The sequence below is a fragment of the Electrona antarctica genome (assembly GCF_951216825.1).
Source record: "Electrona antarctica genome assembly, chromosome: 12".
Taxonomy (NCBI): Eukaryota; Metazoa; Chordata; class Actinopteri; order Myctophiformes; family Myctophidae; genus Electrona; species Electrona antarctica.
This window is the reverse complement of record NC_136793.1, coordinates 16,722,608-16,745,296: the sequence shown is the minus strand read 5'-3', so window position 1 is coordinate 16,745,296 and position 22,689 is coordinate 16,722,608. Positions and strand designations below refer to the sequence as shown.

At 44.8% G+C, this 22,689-nt stretch overlaps 2 protein-coding genes across 2 annotated transcripts in view; both read right to left on the bottom strand.

The window, feature by feature from the left end:
- The window catches only part of LOC306933648 (uncharacterized protein), a gene marked incomplete at its 3' end in the record, with an annotated part of 46,933 nt that overhangs the window by 17,775 nt on the left and 6,469 nt on the right, over window positions 1–22,689 (bottom strand). Inside the window, exons 6-11 of the mRNA XM_079515963.1 lie at window positions 16,968–17,236; window positions 7,391–7,613; window positions 6,434–6,494; window positions 5,856–6,027; window positions 4,360–4,447; window positions 2,712–2,968 (exon numbers count right to left, since the gene is read on the bottom strand). Of these exons, the coding sequence (XP_079372089.1) occupies window positions 2,712–2,968; window positions 4,360–4,447; window positions 5,856–6,027; window positions 6,434–6,494; window positions 7,391–7,613; window positions 16,968–17,236 (1,070 nt within the window). The remainder of the gene's footprint in view (window positions 1–2,711; window positions 2,969–4,359; window positions 4,448–5,855; window positions 6,028–6,433; window positions 6,495–7,390; window positions 7,614–16,967; window positions 17,237–22,689) is intronic.
- On the bottom strand, window positions 1,140–2,192 carry LOC306933367 (UDP-glucose 4-epimerase-like; the record flags this gene model as incomplete). Its single annotated transcript, XM_079515570.1, has 1 exon — window positions 1,140–2,192. The coding sequence occupies one exon, from the start codon at window positions 2,190–2,192 to the stop codon at window positions 1,140–1,142; it is 1,053 nt and encodes a 350-aa protein (XP_079371696.1).

Here is a 22,689-nt window from a genome sequence, read left to right as displayed (position 1 = left end):
AACTTGTTTCCGAAACGTTGGAAAAATAAAGATTTTGATGGCATCGTGACTACGAGCTGTGCGGCCTCTCTCCTTTCTCAAACAAACGGTGCCAACACAAACAATACATTTATTGTTAATGTTTGTGTTAGGGACAAATTACGTACATTTTCCTTCATTGTCAATGGTGTTTTAAAACAAACATTAAACCTGTATATAAAATAAAAATGAAAGGAAAAAAATCACACCCGTGTGAAGTGAGGGGCGCTCTTATCATCATACATCATCAATGACATGTGAGAAGTTCAGTCACACGAGAGAGACTCGGAGTAGAGTCGCTGTTTCTTCGCCTGGAAAGGAGCCAGCTTAGGTGGTTCGGATGCCTCTCGGGCGTCTCCCTAGTGAGGTCCTTGAGGCACGTCCCACTGGGAGGAGACCCCGGGGAAGACCAAGGCGCAGTTGGAGGAAACACATCGACTCACTGGCCTTAATTGGAATGTTTCGGGATCCCCCAGGAGGAAGTCACTAATGTTGCTCTGCAGAGGGAAGTCTGGAACACTCTGGTGGAGCTGTTGCCCCCGCGTCCCGACTACAGATAAGCAGTTGAAGATGGATGGATGGATGGATCATCATACATCATCTCATTCCGGCCAATCAAAATTTGCGTCCTCACTTGTCTTCAATGTTTGTGTTTACACAATGTTTATAAACACTCAAAACTGGCCATTCATTGTCAATGGCATTCAATCAATGTTTGTGTTAAACACTCAAAACTGGCCATTCATTGTCAATGGCATTCAATCAATGTTTGTGTTAAACACTCAAAACTGGCCATTCATTGTCAATGGCATTCAATCAATGTTTGTGTTAAACACTCAAAACTGGCCATTCATTGTCAATGGCATTCAATCAATGTTTGTGTTAAAGACTCAAAACTGGCCATTCATTGTCAATGACATTCAATGTTTGTGTTTGCACAAACACTCAAAACTGGCTATTCATTGTCAATGACATACAATGTTTGTGTTAGCACAAGGTTTGTGTTTACACAAATCTGGACATAGGAGGGGCTAGTGCCCCTCAAAAATGTGACTTGGAGAAAGACATGATTCAACTTGATGAACACATAATTCAACTTGATGGAGCTGGCCTAGCTTTCATCAAGAGATGATGGCGTTGTTAAATCCATTGGGGTTTTGGGATTGCCATCGCCACATGTCCTCACACATTGTCTCCAGGCCAAAGTCGGCCTTCCATCCCAGTTCCTTCTCAGCCAGGCGAGGGTCTGCATAGGTGGCTGCGACATCCCCTTCTCTTCGAGGGACGATCTGGTAGTTGATCTCCTTCCCTGAGGCCTTCTCCATAGCTTTGACCATCTGCAGCACAGAATAACCAATCCCTGTTCCCAAGTTGTACACTTTGCAGCCGCAGTTGTCCTTAAGCTTCTTGAGAGCAGCTATGTGTCCTTTAGCCAGATCTACAACATGTATATAATCTCTCACACCTGTTCCGTCGACTGTGTTGTAGTCATTCCCAAATATGTTGAGGTGCTTTCTTCTTCCGTTGGCAACCTGGGCTACATATGGCATGAGGTTGTTGGGGATTCCCTTTGGTCCATCTCCTATTTGGCCCGAGGCATGAGCTCCAATGGGGTTGAAATAGCGTAGCAGCACTGCATTCCAGTCCTTTTCAGCCTTGCACTGGTCAACAACCATCTCCTCGATGAAGTATTTGGTCTTGCCGTAAGGGTTGGCGCAGGTGCCCACCGGATGCTGCTCGCTGATGGGTAGGTGCTGCGGCTCGCCGTACACCGCGGCCGAGCTGCTGAAGATCAGATTGTGCACACCATGGGCCTGCATGACCTGCAGCAGGTTGATGGCGCCGGTGAGGTTGACATGATGATAGCGCAGTGGCTTCTCTACCGACTCCCCGACAGCCTTCAGACCAGCAAAGTGCATCACAGCACTGAACACATGTTTCTGAAAGAGCTTTTCTAGTCCAGGTCGGTCCAACATGTCTAGTTCATGGAACTCGATGCTGGTGTCCAGGAACTTCTCTATCCTGCGAATGCTTTCAGGTACATCCCCATGTCCTCGTATGGCATTGCTGAAGTTATCCATGACAACTGGGCAATAGCCTGCTTCAATGAGCTCCACAACACAATGACTGCCGATGTAGCCTCCTCCACCGGTGACCAGGACCTTCTCAGCCATTCTCATGAGTGATTCTCCTGGTTTTTAACCTTTCTCAAACCCCTCGTCACAAGTACAGGTGCAAGTTCTTTCCCAGCAGAGACGAAGCTAAATTAAGTGCAGCCACAGAGACTGTGAACATGAAAATTAAAACTCAAAGACGTCAGTCTAACAATCACATTAGTGATTTTCCAGCCATTCTTTGCGATTTGATGTACAATGAATATATTTTAGGAAAATGATACATGTGACGTCATGGTCATGTCACCATGACTCAATGCAGCTACGGCCAAATATGGAGTGTGTTGTCTAACATCAATGGCTTCAGCAAACAAATCAGTCTGCATATATTGATGATTGTATATATACTTTTTCAGAAAAAGAAGTAAAAAATATCAAAAATGTTTGGAACATTGTCCCTGTCACAAAACCTTTTCAGATGGGGGTCCGTGGGACTGCGGGCCAAATACATATCATTTTGGGGGTTCTTGGATCTTGACATGGAAAAAAGTCAGAGAAGCAGCAGTGCTCTATACATACCTTCAGCCTGTACTCCAGCTTCATCATGGAGCAGTTGAAGAAGGTGGGATGCATTGTGGGAGGAGCGCTGAGAACCCTGGACACTGTGAGGCTGCTGGCCGCGGGGACGCTGTCCCCCGTCCCGAACTGGACGCCGACGGTGTGTACCGTCCTCTCCGAGCCGGACACAAATGTCTGCTTCTCACACAGGTGGAACATGGGCGTCACGGCGGACGTGGACTCATTCAGAACCTCCGCCGTCACCTCCATGGACTCACCTTTTATACAAAAGGTAGTGTACTTTTTCAGGTAAGTATGTCCATTTGTCAATACATTATAATAGCTGGGTCCCAATTCGTCCAAAATCAACAAGATCGTGGTTCAATCGTGGATCGATAGTGGTCTGTTTGCAATGAATCAAATATTAAAGTATATGGGTAAAAACCAAAATAATTGATAAAAGAGATTTTCCAATGGATTCTATTAGTATTGGGTATGCTAAATAACATGTTCAAAATTTGGGTGAAAATAACTTCTGGAAAGGCATCATTTTCAAGATGGCGTCCACGGTGGCCTCAGTGAGCTTAAAATGCCTATAAACTGGGATTTAATACATACAAAAATCACAACAATTATGCACTTGGTGACAAGTTTTTGATTAGATCAGCTTTATAGGCATTTTGCAGCTATTGTGGACACAATCTTGAAAATGATGCCTTTCCAGAAGTTATTTTTTCCTACATTCTTTTTTCATACATTATTATTTAGCATACCCAATACTAATAGAATCCATTGAATTTTTTCTTTTATCCATTATTATGGTTTTTAACCATATACTGGCCCATTTAAAATTAGATTCATTGCAAACGGACCACTAGGCCCCGGGGGGCGAGCCCAACTCGTTTGCGATGGTTTTTTAAAACCTTATGCCCATCCCTAACACCATGCCAAAAATCAAGAACTTGTCACCAAGTGCATAATTGTTGTGATTTTTTATGTATTAAATCCCAGTTTATAGGCATTTTAAGCCATCGTGGACGCTATCTTGAAAATGACGCCTTTCCAGAAGTTATTTTCACCCACATTTTTAATATGTTATTTAGCATACCCAATACTAATATAATCCATTGGAAAATCTCTTTTATCAATTATTTTGATTTGTAACCATATACTGACCCATTTAATATTAGATTCATTGCAAACAGACCACTAGGGGGCGAGCCCAACTCGTTTGCGATGGTTTTTGAAAACCTTATAACCATACCTAACACCATGCCAAAAATCTAAAACTTGTCACCAAGTGCACGATTATAACGAATTGGGACCCAGCTATAATTCTATTACATGTTTCAACGAGGCAAGTTGCTATGTGCTTTACATGAAACATGGAAGGAAAATTTAATATTTAAAAGTTTAAAAAGAGACACAATATTAAAGGTCATTTGAATGCAATGCAAAAGCAAATGACGTAATGCAAAATGCAAAAGCCGTAAATGAAAAAGAAAAACTGTGAAATTTAAGTGCAGAATAATAATAAATAAAACTCATGAATATGGTATTGCCTGACAGCAACGATGTATCATGTTATATAGCGTGATGCATATCATGTTATCGAGTGATATTTATGTTCCTGTCATGGCAGCAAATATGCGGGCCATAGCAGATCTACCTTGTGTTAAGCCCATCTTCTCAGAGGTGACATTCAGAGTGACTTTCCCACATCCATAGAACGAGATTCTGGTTCCGTACTGAGGTTCCTGCAGGAGACACGATGGAAAGGCTGTCAGTACATCACATAACTCTTCCCACTTCTGAGCCCCTTCCCTGTACTGCTTCCTTCAGGTGTTACCGATGATACTAATTGATACTTATTACTGTTCCATTTGGTGTACAGTGCTTCTCAAACCATAGACTGTACAAGGACCCCCTCTGAGAGTTACACACCCGTACGGGCCATTTGGAACCCACTCAAGGACACTTTGAGACCCACTGGTGTAGCAGTGTTTCCAGTGACCCCATGGAACAGAGCCTTCAATTAGTATCATCGGTAACACCTGTGAAGGATGTATTGAAATTACCCAGAAGTTATTCTGTGTGCATAGGTAAGAGGTTAAACTTTGTATTAAGGTCGCGCAAGGGATAATTGGCGGCCAGCCGGTCATTGTTGAGAAATAAGATTTCTCCCTAAAAGTTTTATTGGGACTTATTACACGGCTACTTAAAGGTATATTCAGTGATTTGACTTAATTCAAATATCACTTATTTTTTCTTTTTTTCTGGATAATCCTCCCTACTATAGAGTGTGCTGACCATATAAGGAAATCCTCCCTGTCCCCAGTGAGCCCCTGGGGTCAAAAAACCCTAGTTTCAGTTTTGGTGGCGGGTGGCAAAACCTTCATCCAATCAGGATGAGATGGGCCTTCCTCCAATCATGATCGAGTGGGGGCGGGCCTTGGTGCACATGCTGTTGGCCTGTTGCACTTCCCCCCACTGTAGAGCGTGCATGTGCACATTTTGTTACCGGGGCGGACTGGGTGGTTTTCCAAATCACCCAAATCACTGAATGCTCCTTTAATAGATTCATTAATACATTTACCCAAAAGTAACAACAAAACAAAGTATTTTCTTGCTTACGGTATAATGAAAGTATTCCATAAGTGTTGAGCTGGGCGGACAGTCGCCTCGGAAAACAAGGAAGTGTTGATCAAATAGAATACATTTTCAGTTAGGCCTACTCCTTTCAAATGTTTTCAAAAACATTCTTGAGAGCAATGTGTAAATTACATTGTGTGTTTATTTGCATGGATCTTATATGTTGGATGCAGCACCAAATTGAGTCTTTGATAAAAAAAGATAACACGCCACTGAATTCAGTGATTGACCAATCAGAATCACGCATTCAACCAAGCCAATAATGCATTATAACCACAGTTATAATGCATTATAATGCACTTATAACTCCTTTAATGTAGCTGTAATGTGCTGTTCCACTGAGTTTATAATGCATGACCATCACTTAAAATATATTATAAATGTCATTATAATTAAGGTCTCATACTTATACACATTTATAACGAGCCATAGGTGCACTACAATGCATTAGAAATGCATTAGTAGGCCTACCTATAGATCCGACCAAGTAAAGTGATACCAAAAAAAGCATACCTTCAATCCTATGATGATCATTTCTGACTTGGACACAAACGGAAACTCTGCCTTTGTCAAGAAGGGGAAGTGTGTCTTGGCTTTGTGCACCAACCAAATGGACTGGGTCATCTTGGCTCGCAGGCTGTATGCAATCCTGCCCCATTTACCCTCGTAAGAGGAAGGCATATCTCTGCGAGTGTGAACATATCCAAATCAATGTTGATTTTGTCGACTAAAACTATGACGAAAAATATAAACGATACCTACAACAGTATGATGACTAAAACTATTCACTAAATATGCTGACAATTTTGTCAACGAATAAAAACTACACTAAAATGTTAGGGACGGACTAGTGGAGAACAGTATAACTAAAAGACAAGTCATTTTATGTTTGGCATGCACTTGGTTGTTGTTGCGCTCTGAAAATAGCTGATCTACAAGATTGTAGATTGGTTATTTTCAGCATGCAACCAAGTGTAAAATCAGGCATTACAACGCCATTAGACTAAAACATTTCAGATGACAAGAAATATGAAACCTTTTTCCGAATTTGCAGTCAAAATCAGCACTACTGTATTCAAAGGAACACACACCTTTCTGGAATTTCAAAGGTGAATGAAAACACACTTTTCCCCGGGCCAATGATTACAGAGCCTGGAGAAAAAGACATTAAGGAGAAAAATAAATAAAAAAATATAAATATTCTATTAAAAACTGCTCAATCAACAGTTTTGATCAATATAATCAATGGCAACTTGCCATGATGTAACTTCAAAGTTAATATATATATATATATATATCAAAATATATTGCTCCATTCATAAGAAATTGATAATTGAAAATGTGCTCCTCATTGATTTACATTGTCAATGACAATGTAAGTGCAGTTATTATTATTATCCATTATAATCGCACACTGAAACTTGAGACATGGTCAACCATAACACCGCTACAATAATGTACAAGGTATTCAATAACTTACTTCCAATCGGTTTAAGCCAATAAAGCAGACATGAACTCAAGGGAACTGGATTTTTTTAAAAGCTCAACAAAGACTAACACCAAAGAGAGATGTTTATCCACCATTGGGCTAAACCTATAGAAGAAACTCGATACTGAACTTAAATTGAGCAACTTCCATACGAATATTTAAAAGATCCTGTAATTGATAAATATATAGAATCACTCTATTGTTTAAAATGTGTGTATCCTCCTCGTGTGCATGCGAGTATACATACGTACGTGTGTATCCTATACCTATACGTAGAGGGAATAAAAACGGTAGGCCTACTGGGTTTGGTGATTGTCTGAATCCCTTTGTGTTTGTTCACGTACTAATAGAGTGACGTTGAGAGCTGTTTCAGCAATAGAGCAATTATTTTTGATTTCTTGTCCACCTTTGGAGTTACATCATGGCAAGGTAACTACACAACCCAAACCTCTTAAGTAGGCCTATTGAATAATGTCCTGCAAGTAAAGTGAAAGTACCTCAACATTGTACTCAAGTACAAGTATTTGAGTAAATGTACTTTCCACAAATTGGCAATTACCATCTCCTTTATCTTGGAGTAGAATGTGTTCAAAGTAGAAGTATTTCTTCTTTGTGTGGTTGAGGACGGCGGGGGGTGGTGCCCCCTCTGGCGACGGCCACTTCACCTCCACCTTTCCTTTGGCTTTGACCAACAAACACTGAACTTTGACCTCCTTGCCGGTGACCACGACCACCCTTCCGGAGAGGCGGTCCCCGGGAGAGAACGTCCCTCTGTCATTCACCTTGTTGTCACAAGAGGAGAGAACGTCCCTCTGTCATTCACCTTGTTGTCACAAAAAGTACAGTTAACAGTTAATCTAACCAATGCATTTGATCCATTATTTAACCACTTGGGGTTGGACTGGAGTCCATCAGGGCTCTATACTGGTGTATTTTCTGTTATCGTGGGGAAAGCTCCATGCATGTGGGGGCTCATTGTGGGGGAAGGTTTCTTCTAAACCCTTCAAAAATGATATGTTTGGCCACCGACCCCCATCTCAAAATATTTGGTTCCCAGAGGCAAAGATTTGAGTTTCAAACTTTCGCTGTGAAGAAATAAGGATTGAGGATAGCAGAAAATAGCAGATCTACAAGCTCGTAGCATCTGCTATTTTCAACGGCTAAAGTATAAGGTTAAAAGCTAAAGCGACACAGATGTGTTCCAGGTCTTAATGGTTAACACCACCGAAGTGTAGTAAAACACTAAACGATACTAAATTCTAAAAGGAAAGGAAACAATTCTGGTCATATGTATATTCAATTAATCAACAGAGCATAGAATAGTAATTATCATGTAATGACATAAATGTCATCAAGAAATACAAACGATATCTATATTTATAGATGAGAAAAATGACCTTGTATGTCCAAAACGGTTACTTTTCATATTCTCAAAATGCTTTGCACAATGTGGCAAACACAAGAGGTTTCTGCCCCGACAAACTATTATAAATTTAGAGTCATCACTAAATCGCTACGATAATGGATAATGCAGCAGCCCTACCTTGTCGTACTCCACAGAGAAATGCTTCACTGTCATGATGAACCAATGCAGAACGCTCTCTCTGTATCATATAGAGTTCTCTACTATGAGGTAGTTCAGTTGTCACACACGGCTTCGATTCTAAAACGGTTCCAAATGAAACCATCCAGTATGAGAGACTACGTCGGTTAAAATGCATCCAGTTGATTCATTCTGTTGGTTTGTGTCTGTTCTGGAATGAACAAGGATGCCGATGAGGATGGCATGCTCTGGACCTGTGTGTGTGTGTGTGTGTGTGTGTGTGATCTTAGCGCAGGTGTCGCGTTCACATTGGTAACCCGAGAGCAGACGGTTACCAGACACTGCATGGGCCCACGACCCGCAGCATGGTCCACAATATGAGACACTGTTATACCGTCGCTGTCGGGTGGAAACCTCATACTGTATGTCCAAAACTGTGACTTTTCAGGCAGTGGTGGAAAAAGTACTCACGTTTTACTTAAAGGATTTGGGTGATTTGGAAAACCACCCAGTCCGCCCCGGTAACAAAATGTGCACATAATTAGAAAGAAGAAAAAAACGGCAGGTTACAACACTTTTTTTGTTGTTTTTCTTCTTTGTAATTATTTGTTTGGTCCAAAATATTGTTTGTGTTGTCATGAGTTGTCACGACTCGAGTTGGCTTTGTCCGCGGCGTAACCGTCTTTAAATAAATACTAAGAAATGTCTATGGGAAAAATGCATTGGGATTCATTTCCTGGTCCATGGTAGGGGGCGGGACTGCGACGCTCTATACACAGTGTGAGCTTGTAGATCGGCCATTTTCAAATGGCTGAAATGCATATAGTGCTGAAGTACTGTATCTTTTGTAATCATGATTCAGTCAGATAACTCACAAATAGATTTAACCAATATTTATTATAGAATGAGAATAAAGTGTGCATATAATATTTTATCTTGGCGTTCGGCTCTGCTCGGCACAATCAAACACCATCATTAAACATTAAACATGTACAGTATACAATAAAACCCCACATGGTGAACATAAAAAACAGAGCCCAACGGTGGTGCTGGGGTGGTGGTGGGAGCAAACATCACATAACAACCAGGAACCATAAGCAGAAGGAAGGCAGGAAGAGCATGCAGTCTAGGTAGCCCGCCCAATTGGTCAGCTGACTGCCACATCAGCGAATGACATGTGGGTCTTGCACACACAGAATACACCCACATAGTAATGCAGGATATTAACCCCTAGAGTATGTATGCGCCCTTGAGCACATGAAACCCCTCGAGTATTTCTGACTGAACTAACTCCGCAAGCTACGCATCATTTAAATAATTAACTTAAGTAGGTATTTGTACTCCACTGCATAGTGGAGTACAAATACCTATTTAAGTAAATGTACTTAGTTACTCTCCACCACTGCTCATATTATGTCAAACTGTGACTTTTCAGGTAATGAAAAAAAAACCCTAATAATAACAACAACAATAACAACAACAATAATTGTATTGTCCAATTATGGATGGACGAGAGATATTGGGTGTTACCATGTGCTCTCAGGGAGAGAGGAGAGCTAACTCTCTGAAGTGGTGGGTCTTCTACATTCCAGTAAGGCCATAAAGGGGGGTTTTGGTGATAAGCCACCTTCCTGGAGTGTAGAGGGGTCTACCAGACACCTCACAGAGGTGGGGGTGATGACTCACTGAATGGGCACATATAATGGCAGGGGAACAATGTGTAAACAAGTACCACTTTAATCCTGTCATAGGTGATCAATATGTGTTCTAGAGTCAATACTTAGATATTGGGTTACCAAACACCTTCATAATAATATCTAAGAGTCTACCGGTTAAGCTGGTCAGAGAGGGGGCCAGGCTTGCAGCACAAGGAGTGTGATGCAAGTTAACTGACAGGCGGAGAAGGGGCCACTGGGCTTTTGATTGGCCGGGGAGGAGTGGCCCATCCAGGGCATGCTGTATGTGGGGGAAAGCAAGCAGGGCCGGAGTTAGATTTGAAAGGAGACCATCAGGGAAGCAGGACGGCGGGAGGCCAGTGGTGAGCATATAGAAATGTGTTTAATTAATATCATGTGTTGTGTTGTGTGATGTTTAGATTATAACAATGTATGTATCTGTGCCTCTTGTTTGTCTCCCAATCAGATTTAAAACCATAGCATAACCATAGCTACACCAGGTGATCATAGCTAGAACATAGGTATAACCAGGTGAACGTAGGTTGTAGACTACCAAAGGTGATATAGGTTGGTAGTGTTGAGCTAAGTCGTACCAAGATCGACAGGGGCTGAACTCCTCAAAGACAGCTAGGAGAGGAACAGACTATTAGGCAAAGATCCAGAGTACTGTATCCACCTGTGTCATGGGGAGGGAGAAACAAACCAGTGTGTATGTTGTATGTGTTTGTATTGTATAATGAGCTAATAAACCTTATAAAAAGCATGTTGAGTTTGTAAGAGAAGCGATTATTGGAACATTTAGTTTAGCCTATGCGTGTTAATTCTTTAGTAAATCCCGTCTGCTGCTAGAGTCTGTCGGATACTCGGCTAATCTCCCGAAATCCGAACAGTTTTAAATCATAGAGCACTAAAGTGCCTGTTTAAAACAGAGTTCTGTTTGGACGGACGTGGCCGGTTAATAAACCGACCGTTCAAACAGACGTGGTGTGTTAAGTCGTTGGTGCACTAAAGTGCCTAGTTAAAACAGAGTTCTGTTAAACGGACGTGGCCGGTTAGAAACAAACCGACCGTTTACACAGACGTGCAGAGTTTTACAACACGGCCCGGGAAATTTAGAACATAATATGGGACCTAAGACATATTACAGTCCTAATTCGTTGCTTCCGCAGTAACCACGATTTAACACAGAGTTCTGTGTAAGCGGACGTGGCCGGTTGGAGTAAAAAAGACCGACCGTTTACACAGACGTGCAAGAAAGGTGCCGTATGCTGGGATCAGCGTACAGAGGGGTAAACACGGCCCGGGCAATTTAAAACGTAGTATAGTCTAAGACATACTGCAGTTTTAATCCGTTGCGTCCGCAGTGACTCAATTTAAAACAGAATATAGTTAAGCCGCGACAGTCGGACATATTCAGTTGTAAATTATAGGGTCACTAAAGTGCCTAGTTTAAAAAGGATTCTGGTAAACGGAAGTGGCTGGTTAAACACCGACCGTTTACACAGATAGTTTTAATTCGCGGGCTGGGGCGATTCAAAGTAATACAGCCTAAACCGAGACCGTTTGGATATTACAGTTTGAATCGCTGCCGCGTCTTAAAGACTTTAAATTGGCGGACGCTAAAGTGTCCCTAATTTAAAGTAAGAAGGTGGCGTTTGAATCGTGCCTCACTAGGAAACCACAATTGAGACAGTGCCAACGGCACCCCGTTTGATTGTGTATGTCTGGTGTGGTTTGATCAAACTAAAGGAGCCCGTGCTTATAACAGCGCATGGGAATCGGCCGCGTTTAGTGTCCACAAATTAAACTGAACATCGTTGATTTGGGCTACTAAATGCAGCACGCTTAAAAACCGTTTTCGAGTGGGTATGGGTCCACGGAAAAGCGGTTTGGTGTAGGCATTGACAGGGGTTTATGGGGTTCCTCTGCATGCCAAATATATGCACATCGATATATGCACATCAATTGGCATAAGGGAGAAAGTGTGCTGCCAGCCTTGCACGGAGAAGCGAGGCCAGGCAACCCACGAGGAGTGTGGGGGGGGGAGGCGCTGTTGCATGTTAATGGAGATAACAACAGCCCAGTAGAACTGCGCCTGGTGAAAGGAGGAGGCACAGAGCCTGTGTCCAAAACTAACCATTTACTTGTGAATGAATGTGAAAGTCCACTAACCACTAACCCTGTCATACTAAATCCTGCTTCAAGAGTTAGGAGGGAGGACACGGGGGTGGAAAATGGCTTCTCTTTATGATCTAAAAATGGGAAGCTATGAGACTAGCTTAGAAAGGTCCATTACAATGGGCTCAGTCAGCAAGATACCTGAAGAACTTGAGTACCTGCAATTTGCTCTAGAAAATGTCATAGACATGAGCGAGAGATATCGTAGAGTCTTGGGAAAGTTGGGGGAGGTGCAGCTGGCTGACGGAGAGAGCAAGAAATTAGGTGCTTGCATAGAAAGACACTCACAGTTTAGCTTCAAAGGGGTCATGGAGGCTATCTGTGAGATAAGAGGGGCCGGAGGTGTCGCAAACATAGCGGGGGGAGGCCTCGGTGGATCGCCTGCTGATAGCAGGAAAGGAGAACCCACGCAGGAGGAGGAGCCAGTGGGTGATGCGGTGCCGTGTGGAGTCGATGACATCCAGGTAGCCACGGATGGAGAGCAGCCCACACAGGAGGAGAATCCAGTGGGTGATGCGGTGCCGTGTGGAGTCGATGACATCCAGGTAGCCACGGATGGAGAGCAGCCCACGCAGGAGGAGCCAGTGGGTGAGGCGGTGCCGTGGGGACCCACGGACGGAGAGACGGAGAGACGGAGTGACGGAGAGACGGTGCCTACGGCTGGGGGCGGAGCCAGGGTTGCCAGCGAGGACCACGCGGACGTCCCGCAGCCTTCATCAAAGAGGGGATCCGCGGACGTCGAGGTGGGGAGGACAGAACCAGCAGCAGAAAAGCAGCTGTGGAGCGGAGACGAGCCAGCAACAGCGGGCAATGGGCCCCCTCCTGTGCACAGCGCAGGAGGGCAGCTGACTACAGGGGCGGAAGCAGTAGGCGGCTTCCCAGGGGCGGAGATCCTGGAGCGTGAGGAGACCTGCACGTCCCTGTGGGTCAAAGCCGCGGATGACGAAGGCGAGGCCAACAGGTCGGCGCACCTCATCTTCACGGTATCGCCGTGCGGCATCAAGAAGAACGCCATCAAGAATAGACGCGTTCAACAGGCGGTGGGAGAAGAGTGTGACACTCGCACACTCACACGCCTGGGGATTGCCTCCATGGGGGGTGAGACCTTCCTCAGGGGTCCCGGAGCGGGAGAGGCCAGTCCGGCTTGTAGGCCGGTCACCATGGGGGTTGACACGGCGGGGTTGGCGGGGCTCGGTCTGGTAGGGAAGGTCACGGCGGGCCAACCTACCAAGGAGAAGATGACGGAAATCCCGGCAGTTGTGTTTCGTAAGTTTGTAGACGCACTGTCAGATTTCCTAGGAAGAGAGTTCACGCCTCCATTCCCGGTGGTTCAAACCCACAAGGGGACAGTCGTGGTGCCAACGCAAAAGCTCAATAGCTTGCTCGCGGGTTGGCTAGGGGGAAAATCTAAGGCCAAGGAGGTGCCTTTATTTTCCTACCCTGATGGGAGGAAAAAGGTGAAATGGAGATGGAGGGACCCTTTCAAACGGTCCAAAAAGTAGGGGCATGCCCAAAACCAATGGCTCCACTGCACAGCATGGAGCGGTTGGGGGCTTCTGGGACTCAGCACGCACGCACGCACACACACACACAAACACACACTCTCACTCAAACAGATGTGTGTAAAGAATGTGAAGTAATGATTTCCTCTCAAATGGGGGGGGGGGGAATGCTTTCTTTGTGTGGTGTCTGTGTGCTCTCAGGATGGCGTTGTAACCAAAAAAGTGGTTGCAGTTGGCGAACAGGAAGGGTATGTTTGTTAAGATAAGGAGCAAAACTGCCATTCCTGGGGGTCTGTGTCTTATTCCTCAATCTAGGAGGGGGATGTTTAAGACATAAAAATACCTTGTCCGGGCAAAAGGCCATAAAACAAACGGACATAGTTGAACGGAGAGCATGTCGTTCAGGGTTCAACCCTGGCTGACATGACATGGTGAACCTCCACCAGGAGTCAAGGGGTCATAAAAGGAGGGAGACTCGGGGGCTCTGGTGTCGCTCCCAGCATCACATTATTAGACACAGAAGTGTGATTAGCTGTACGGAATTTAATAGGTAAGGGTGCGTTTGGGTACAGGAAGTAGATGTCCATGTTTATCAACGCATGTAAACCTTTTATTATTTTCATTTGTTGATGTATGCAGTTAATGTGTGTGTTGTGTTTATTTTAGTGTGTTGTTTGAAGTGGTATAATCATTATAACTTCAGTAGGTGGATCCGGTATTATGTAGCAGGATCCGAAATTATGTAGAATGGTGGTGGCCCGAAGGTAGTCAAAAGGTATCTCTCTGCATATGAAAATAAATCTCCGGATCCATTTTCATACGCAGACATGGGGGGTGTATTGTCCAATTATGGATGGACGAGAGATATTGGGTGTTACCATGTGCTCTCAGGGAGAGAGGAGAGCTAACTCTCTGAAGTGGTGGGTCTTCTACATTCCAGTAAGGCCATAAAGGGGGGTTTTGGTGATAAGCCACCTTCCTGGAGTGTAGAGGGGTCTACCAGACACCTCACAGAGGTGGGGGTGATGACTCACTGAATGGGCACATATAATGGCAGGGGAACAATGTGTAAACAAGTACCACTTTAATCCTGTCATAGGTGATCAATATGTGTTCTAGAGTCAATACTTAGATATTGGGTTACCAAACACCTTCATAATAATATCTAAGAGTCTACCGGTTAAGCTGGTCAGAGAGGGGGCCAGGCTTGCAGCACAAGGAGTGTGATGCAAGTTAACTGACAGGCGGAGAAGGGGCCACTGGGCTTTTGATTGGCCGGGGAGGAGTGGCCCATCCAGGGCATGCTGTATGTGGGGGAAAGCAAGCAGGGCCGGAGTTAGATTTGAAAGGAGACCATCAGGGAAGCAGGACGGCGGGAGGCCAGTGGTGAGCATATAGAAATGTGTTTAATTAATATCATGTGTTGTGTTGTGTGATGTTTAGATTATAACAATGTATGTATCTGTGCCTCTTGTTTGTCTCCCAATCAGATTTAAAACCATAGCATAACCATAGCTACACCAGGTGATCATAGCTAGAACATAGGTATAACCAGGTGAACGTAGGTTGTAGACTACCAAAGGTGATATAGGTTGGTAGTGTTGAGCTAAGTCGTACCAAGATCGACAGGGGCTGAACTCCTCAAAGACAGCTAGGAGAGGAACAGACTATTAGGCAAAGATCCAGAGTACTGTATCCACCTGTGTCATGGGGAGGGAGAAACAAACCAGTGTGTATGTTGTATGTGTTTGTATTGTATAATGAGCTAATAAACCTTATAAAAAGCATGTTGAGTTTGTAAGAGAAGCGATTATTGGAACATTTAGTTTAGCCTATGCGTGTTAATTCTTTAGTAAATCCCGTCTGCTGCTAGAGTCTGTCGGATACTCGGCTAATCTCCCGAAATCCGAACAATAATCTTTATTCATATAAATAATAGCAGATCTACAAGTTCACAATGTGAGGCCTTGTCCGTTTGGAAATAGTAGCCTACATTTGTTGTCTTGTTGACCTAGCATCCTATACTTTGTACAGTATAGTTTCAATGCGACTGTGGCTCAGAGCAGGTCGTCCAATGATCCATGGGTCAGCGGTTCGAATCCCGGCTCCTCCTGTCTACATGTCAAAGTGTCCTTGGGCAAGACACTGAACCCCAAATTGCTCCCGATGTGCTGGTTGGTACCTTGCATGGCTTCCGCCGCAATCGGTGTATGAATGTGTGTGTGAATGGGTGAATGTAATGCACAATCTATGTAAAGCGCCTTGGATAAAGGCGCTATATAAATGCACCATTTTACCATTTACCACATATACACACACACATTCATTTTTGAGTGGTGCAACCACTCCAAGGAACAGCAATGTCCGTGTTCACCTATGTGTTCACCTATGTGTTCACCTAACTATGTCACTATGAGCACGAGTACCAATGAGTACCGTTTCTGGCGCTGTTGTGCCAGAAACAGAGAGAGAGAGATAGTGCTGCACTGCTGCCTGCTAATGAGAGACAGAGAGAGAGAGAGGGGGGGGGGGAGTTGCACCACTCAGTTCACACAGGTGTGATTTTTTATATACTGCTTAGAGTAGACTGATTCTAGGTTCATGGTTTACCTATGACCCTAGATTACTGAGGCACTACACTGTCTCTATTCCCAATGTATGAATGTATGAACCGCAAGGTTGCCAGTTCAAACCCGGGCTCCCCCAGAGTTATTGTCGAAGTGTCCTTGAGCAAGACACTGAACCCCTAATTGCTCCCGATGTGCTAGTTGGTGCCTTGCATGGTTTCCGCTGCCATCGGTGTATGAATGTGTGTGTGAATGGGTGAATGTAATGCACAATCTCTGTAAAGCCTTGGATAAAGGCGCTATATAAATGCACCATTTACCATTTACCATTGTAACGTGCTTTGAATAGCCAAGTAGCCAAGTCTTGTTACGGACACATTTGTCTGAGTATGATTTTTTCACTGATACATTCCCTCAGTGCTTGTATGCTTCCAGGGCCTTTGAAGAAGACCAGTCGTTCATATTTGGGAGGACCACGATAGGTAGTTTAATCTCTGGGTCCTTGGCGAGCGCCACGTCCAGGATAACCTGAAGGGAATTATAATTAACGATTAATTTTCATTCATAAATTAGGGTGTATGTGTCATGATCCAACCGGTAGGCCAACTACTTCTAGTGGTGACTTGTAATCGATGAAAATGTAAATTTCCAGACAGACAGACAGACGTACCTTCAGTCTGTACTCCAGCTTGATAATCTTGCAGTTCAAGATGGAGGGAGGAAGCTCTGTCGGGAGACAGACGGTCTTGCACACGGTCCTCCTGCTCGACTTCTCCACGGACTCGTCCTTGTCCTTCAGGATGGTCGAGGTTCGGCACTTCCTCTTCTGGCCGTAAATACCTTTGCCAAAGTAGCTCTTCTTCTCGTACAGCTCGAACTTCGGCTTGACGCTGCGCGTGGAGCTGTTCACCACCTCCACCGTCACGCTCAGGGACTCTCCTGTCGGAGCGGGGGAGAGAGAATGGCAACACGTCAGTGTTTCTCAAACTTTGTTTCTGTAGGCCTATCAGGCTTCGTACACACATAAAGAACAACTGTGCTCTGCCTGTGTTTCATGGCCGCCCCAATGCTTTTCCAATGGAAGTCACGTGGTTTGACCAAACACTTGATTGCCCCCCTCCCCCCATCACACACAACTGTTTGGTCAAACCACGTGACTTCCATTGGAAAAGCATTGAAGCGGCCATGAAACACGGACAGCACAGATCATGTTCGTCTGATATGTGTGTACGAAGCCTCAGAATCTCAAAAGGACACAGACACACGCACGTGTCGTGTACACAAAAACACACACTGTTATGTTTCCTTCATATATCTAGGGGTACTTAAAGGACGCAACAAGGCTGGCAAGTGAACTGTCGTTTATTCACAGTGCTTCAATAAGGTATATTCAATAGACAGAAGGTATATAGGCAATCAATGCAATAGTATGAATATATATAAACAATATGGGGATATATATATATATATATAGCTATAACCTTCTATCTAGACAACCTGTACGGACTAATAACGATAATTTCTGGGTTTCCAACCAACTTAAATATAGGGGCTGAGCCCTCTACTCGAGCCACGTCGAGTTACAAGTGTTATTTAAATTATATAATGAGAACAAAAGGCTGTATGGGGCAACCCAGGGAAACAAACAAAAAAGACTATACCTATCCTAGATGCAAAAGAACCTTCTATCTAATCCTAACCAACAAAAGGAAAAGAATGGTTACAAAGGATCAACCTATTTAAACTCTCTACGCTACCTAATGCTTAACAAAATAATGACTGTTACAAGAAGCAAGCTCCCATACTCCTGTAAATTATACCATACCACTTAAATCAATGTGCGTATAATTACTTGTAACATCACCACAGCGAGACAGGCAAGAGATATATATAAACACTCAGGAACCTCCACACAGGTATATGGAGACCCTAGTGTTGACTTTTTACAAAGGTGTCGCTTCACAGCTCCCCTTGACAGTATGCTCTCAGTATGACAGACTGAGTCACACTGCCAACGAGCTGGCATCACAGCTGCTCTTAAGTAGTCTTCCTCTGGCCGGCCTTCTGATGATGATAGGCTCCCGTTGACGAGGTGGGCAGGTGGAAGGTAAGTCTCCGCCTCCGAGCACCAGCCAGACCTGTGACTGAGAACTGCAATCAGCACTCCATACTATGCCACATCACTATATACTATAATATCTATATGTATCAATATAATCACCGTATAACATAATATATATATATATATATAAATACCCCTTGTATAATATACAATATATAGAAATACAGTCACGGTATCATATATAATACATATAAATATACAATCCTCGAGTATGTAACACCCCCACCCCCAAAATCAAACAAAGTTTGACCCTATCTCTACCAACCTCTAGACAGGGCGTCTGCCATTACGTTATCTGCCCCCTTTTTGTGTCGAATTTCCAAATTGTAATCCTGAATGAGAATTGCCCATCTCATGAGCCGCTGGTTGTGATTGCGCATGCGCTGCAAGAATACCAAGGGGTTGTGGTCCGTGTAACAGACCACCGGCAACGGACTCGACCCCACGTACACTTCAAAGAACTGCAGCGCAAACAATACAGCCAAGGCCTCTTTCTCCACGGTTGCATATTTCACCTGGTATTTGTTGAATTTCCGGGAGAAATAGCAAACGGGATGGACAAGTCCACTCACGTCCTCCTGCTGCAGGACAGCTCCAGCACCCACACCACTCGCGTCCACCTCCAGGGTAAACGGGCGACTGAAGTCGGGAGCAGCCAAGACCGGCGCACTACACAGGAGAGATTTGACAGTTTCAAATGCATAACGACACTCGAGAGACCAGATAAAGGGTTTCGTAGGACTCAATAAATTGGTGAGGGGATAAGCAACAGTCGAGAAGTTTTTGCAAAACCCTCTGTAGTAACCAGCCATGCCAAGGAACCGGCGCAACTCTCGAACCGTAGTGGGAGCGGGGTAGGCGGTGATGGCAGCGACTTTAGCCTCAATAGGTCGCACCTGCCCCTGGCCTACTTGCCGTCCCAAATACGTCACGGTAGCTTTGCCGAATTCACATTTGGCTAGATTCAACGTTAACGCAGCTTTAGCTAGCCGAGTGAACACTGTGTACAAGCGTTCAATATGCTCGTCCCAACTCCCTGAATAGACGATCAAATCATCTAGGTATGCATTGCAATTGGGCACCCCCTCCAACACAATATTAACCATTCGCTGAAAGGTAGCGGGCGCATTGCACATGCCAAATGCCATGACACTATACTGGAGAAAATGGTCCGGCGTGACAAAAGCAGAAATTTCAGAGGCACGACGGGTTAAGGGGATTTGCCAATAACCCTTTAATAAGTCCAGTTTAGTAACAAAAGCAGCAGACCCCAAGTTATCCACGCAATCTTCCATCCTCGGCAAAGGAAAAGCGTCTTGGACCGTCACCGCATTCACCCTCCTATAATCCGTACAAAATCTAGGACTACCATCGCTTTTAAGCTGCAGCAAACACGGGCTACTCCATGGACTAGAACTTGGCCGTGCCAGGTTATGCTCAAGGAGATACTCCGCCTCCTTCCTCAAGAGCGCACGCTTAGTTGGGTTTACGCGATAAGCGTGTTGCTTAATGGGCCGTGCAGCCTGCACATCAATATCATGCTCGAGCACAGTGGTGCGAGTGGGGATATCCCCGAATAGAATAGGGAAATCCTTCACTAACCTCATGACGTCACGTTGTTGTTCAGTGCGTAGATGAGTGAGAGTCTTAGGCAACTTAATCAGCATTTCTGAATTACAGAGGCGACCCTCGGGTGCAGGTGATGCTCGCAGCACCAACCCATCGTCCTCCGCAGCCTGTAGATCCATAGGATCACCCTGGCCATCCACACTCTCTGTAGGAGAAGAATGTGGCTCAGCCACCATTAGCCCTACTCCCCTCACATGAAATTCCTTCAACATGTTAACGTGACAGACACGGCTCTTACGCCTCCTGTCAGGAGTTCCAATCACATAGTTTGTGTCGCTGATTTTTTCCAGAACCATAAAAGGACCTGAGAACCGGGCTGATAGAGCAGAGCCCTGAACAGGCAGTAAGGCTAGGACTTGATCACCTGCCTTAAAGATGCGTTTAACCGCAACTTTATCATGACGCCTCTTCATGTCTGTCTGAGAAGCCTTCAGCCACTCTCTAGCCAGAGAACACGCTTTCTCGAGCCGACCTTTAAGTTTGTTAACAAAGTCTAACACATTGGTGTCAGGAGTCACGTCAGCGGCCATCAGCTTGTCCTTCAGGACCTTAAGGGGGCCGCGGACCGTATGTCCGAACACCAACTCGTTAGGAGCAAACCCTAGAGATTCCTGTACTGCGTCACGAGCAGCAAACAACACAAATGGAATCCCGTCATCCCAACTTCTTTTAGCCTCAAAGCAGTATTTACGCAACATGGATTTCAATGTCTGATGCCACCGTTCTAGCGCCCCCTGAGACTCCGGGTGATAGGCACTTGAGATCACATGGTGGACAGACAGTGTTTCCATCACTTGCTTAAATACTTTTGACAAGAAATTAGTACCCTGATCCGTTTGGATCACCTTGCAAAAGCCCCACGTAGTAAAGAACCCGGTTAGAGCTTTTAACACTGAGGTGGCAGTTATGTTGCGCAGAGGAATAGCTTCGGGAAATCTAGTAGCAGCACACATAATAGTCAGTAGATACTGATTCCCAGCCTTCGTACGAGGCAAAGGCCCCACACAATCCACAATAACCTTTTCAAATGGTTCTCCAACGGCAGGAATCGGACAGAGCGGCGCAGCAGGAATGGTTTGGTTAGGTTTGCCCGTCAGCTGACAGATCGCACAAGTGCGACAATATTGGGAAACACTTTGTTTCAACCCCGGCCAAAAGAAGTGTTTTAGGATTCGGGAATATGTTTTTGTAATTCCCAAATGCCCCGCCCAATCATGATCGTGAGCTAACGAGAGAACCTGCTGTCGGTATGCAGTGGGGACCACAATTTGGACCACTGCGCTCCAATCTGATTCCTGTTCACCATTTGGACACCATTTGCGCATTAACAACCCTTGGTCACTAAAGTAGCCCGTGCCCTTTGTTTTAATTTCCTCTTGGCTCAACACAGCCGCTAGACATTTCTTCAATGTGGAATCCTTATCTTGTGCTTGGATAAGGCTTTCCCTGGTTACAGGCAAAATCAAATGATTTTTCCCACCCTCAGTTATCTCCCTCCCCCTGGCATTAACACTCTGCAGTTGTGTCAACGCTTCAGGAGCGGCAGACAACATTTTGTCACTTGCGAGAGCGCGCATGACAATAGAGTCAGCTAAATCAGAATCCTTCCCCGCTTTACGTGACTGTGCACGGGTGATCACACAAGCTGGAAAAGCCTTAGGATATTTCATACACAGGGGGTCGTTGGCAGTACCACATTCCACCATAGGACAGTTTATCACTTCCAACACAGGATGATATCGCAGTTTCCCACCTGCGATATCATTCCCCATGATAAATGAAATCCCCTCGATTGGTAATTCATCACGCACCGCCACGTTAAAGTACCCAGAGACCAGAGCAGAATGTACATACAGCGTGTGCAAGGGCACAGAAATATATCCCATATCCATCCCTCGTATCACTACACTCGACCCGCAGGCCGTATCTCCATTCAAAGGCAGTACACCCGCTAGTATAACACTTTGTTGAGCCCCAGTGTCCCTCAGCATGCGTACCGCAGTGCGCTCAACAGAATGCTGTGCCACCGATACTTCGCCATCCAATACAAACGGATCATAACTGGCGTCAGGACCAGAACGTGCACCCACAAAAGCATTTCCCACACTTTTCTCCATTCTGATCAATCCCATACTCTTAGTACCATTGTGATCTTGCCGTTGTTTTGCTCTGCACTGGGCGATCAAATGCCCCACCTTTTTGCAATAATGACAAGTGCGATCCTCCCTCTGTTTAGCACCACCCCGCTCAGGCGAACGCTGAGTCTGTGCGTAATTACGCGCATCACCAGATTTGCGAGCTTTGTTTATACTTGACTCTGGAGCATGAAACACATTCTTATGCGTCAGAACAAACTCATCAGCGAAGATAGCAGCATCCCCCAATGACGCCACCCTCTGTTCATTCAAGTGCATGCATATACTGTCGGGCAAGCCCCTTTTAAACTCTTCCATCAACAGCAGTGCGCGCAGTGATTTACAATCCGTTACTTTGCTTGCCGCGCACCACCTGTCGAACAGAGCCTCTTTCTCCCGAGCGAACTCGACAAAAGTTTGGCTAGCATTTTTAGTATGCTGCCTAAACTGCTGACGATACGCTTCGGGGACTTTTTCAAATGCCCGTAAAATGCTTGCTTTGACAA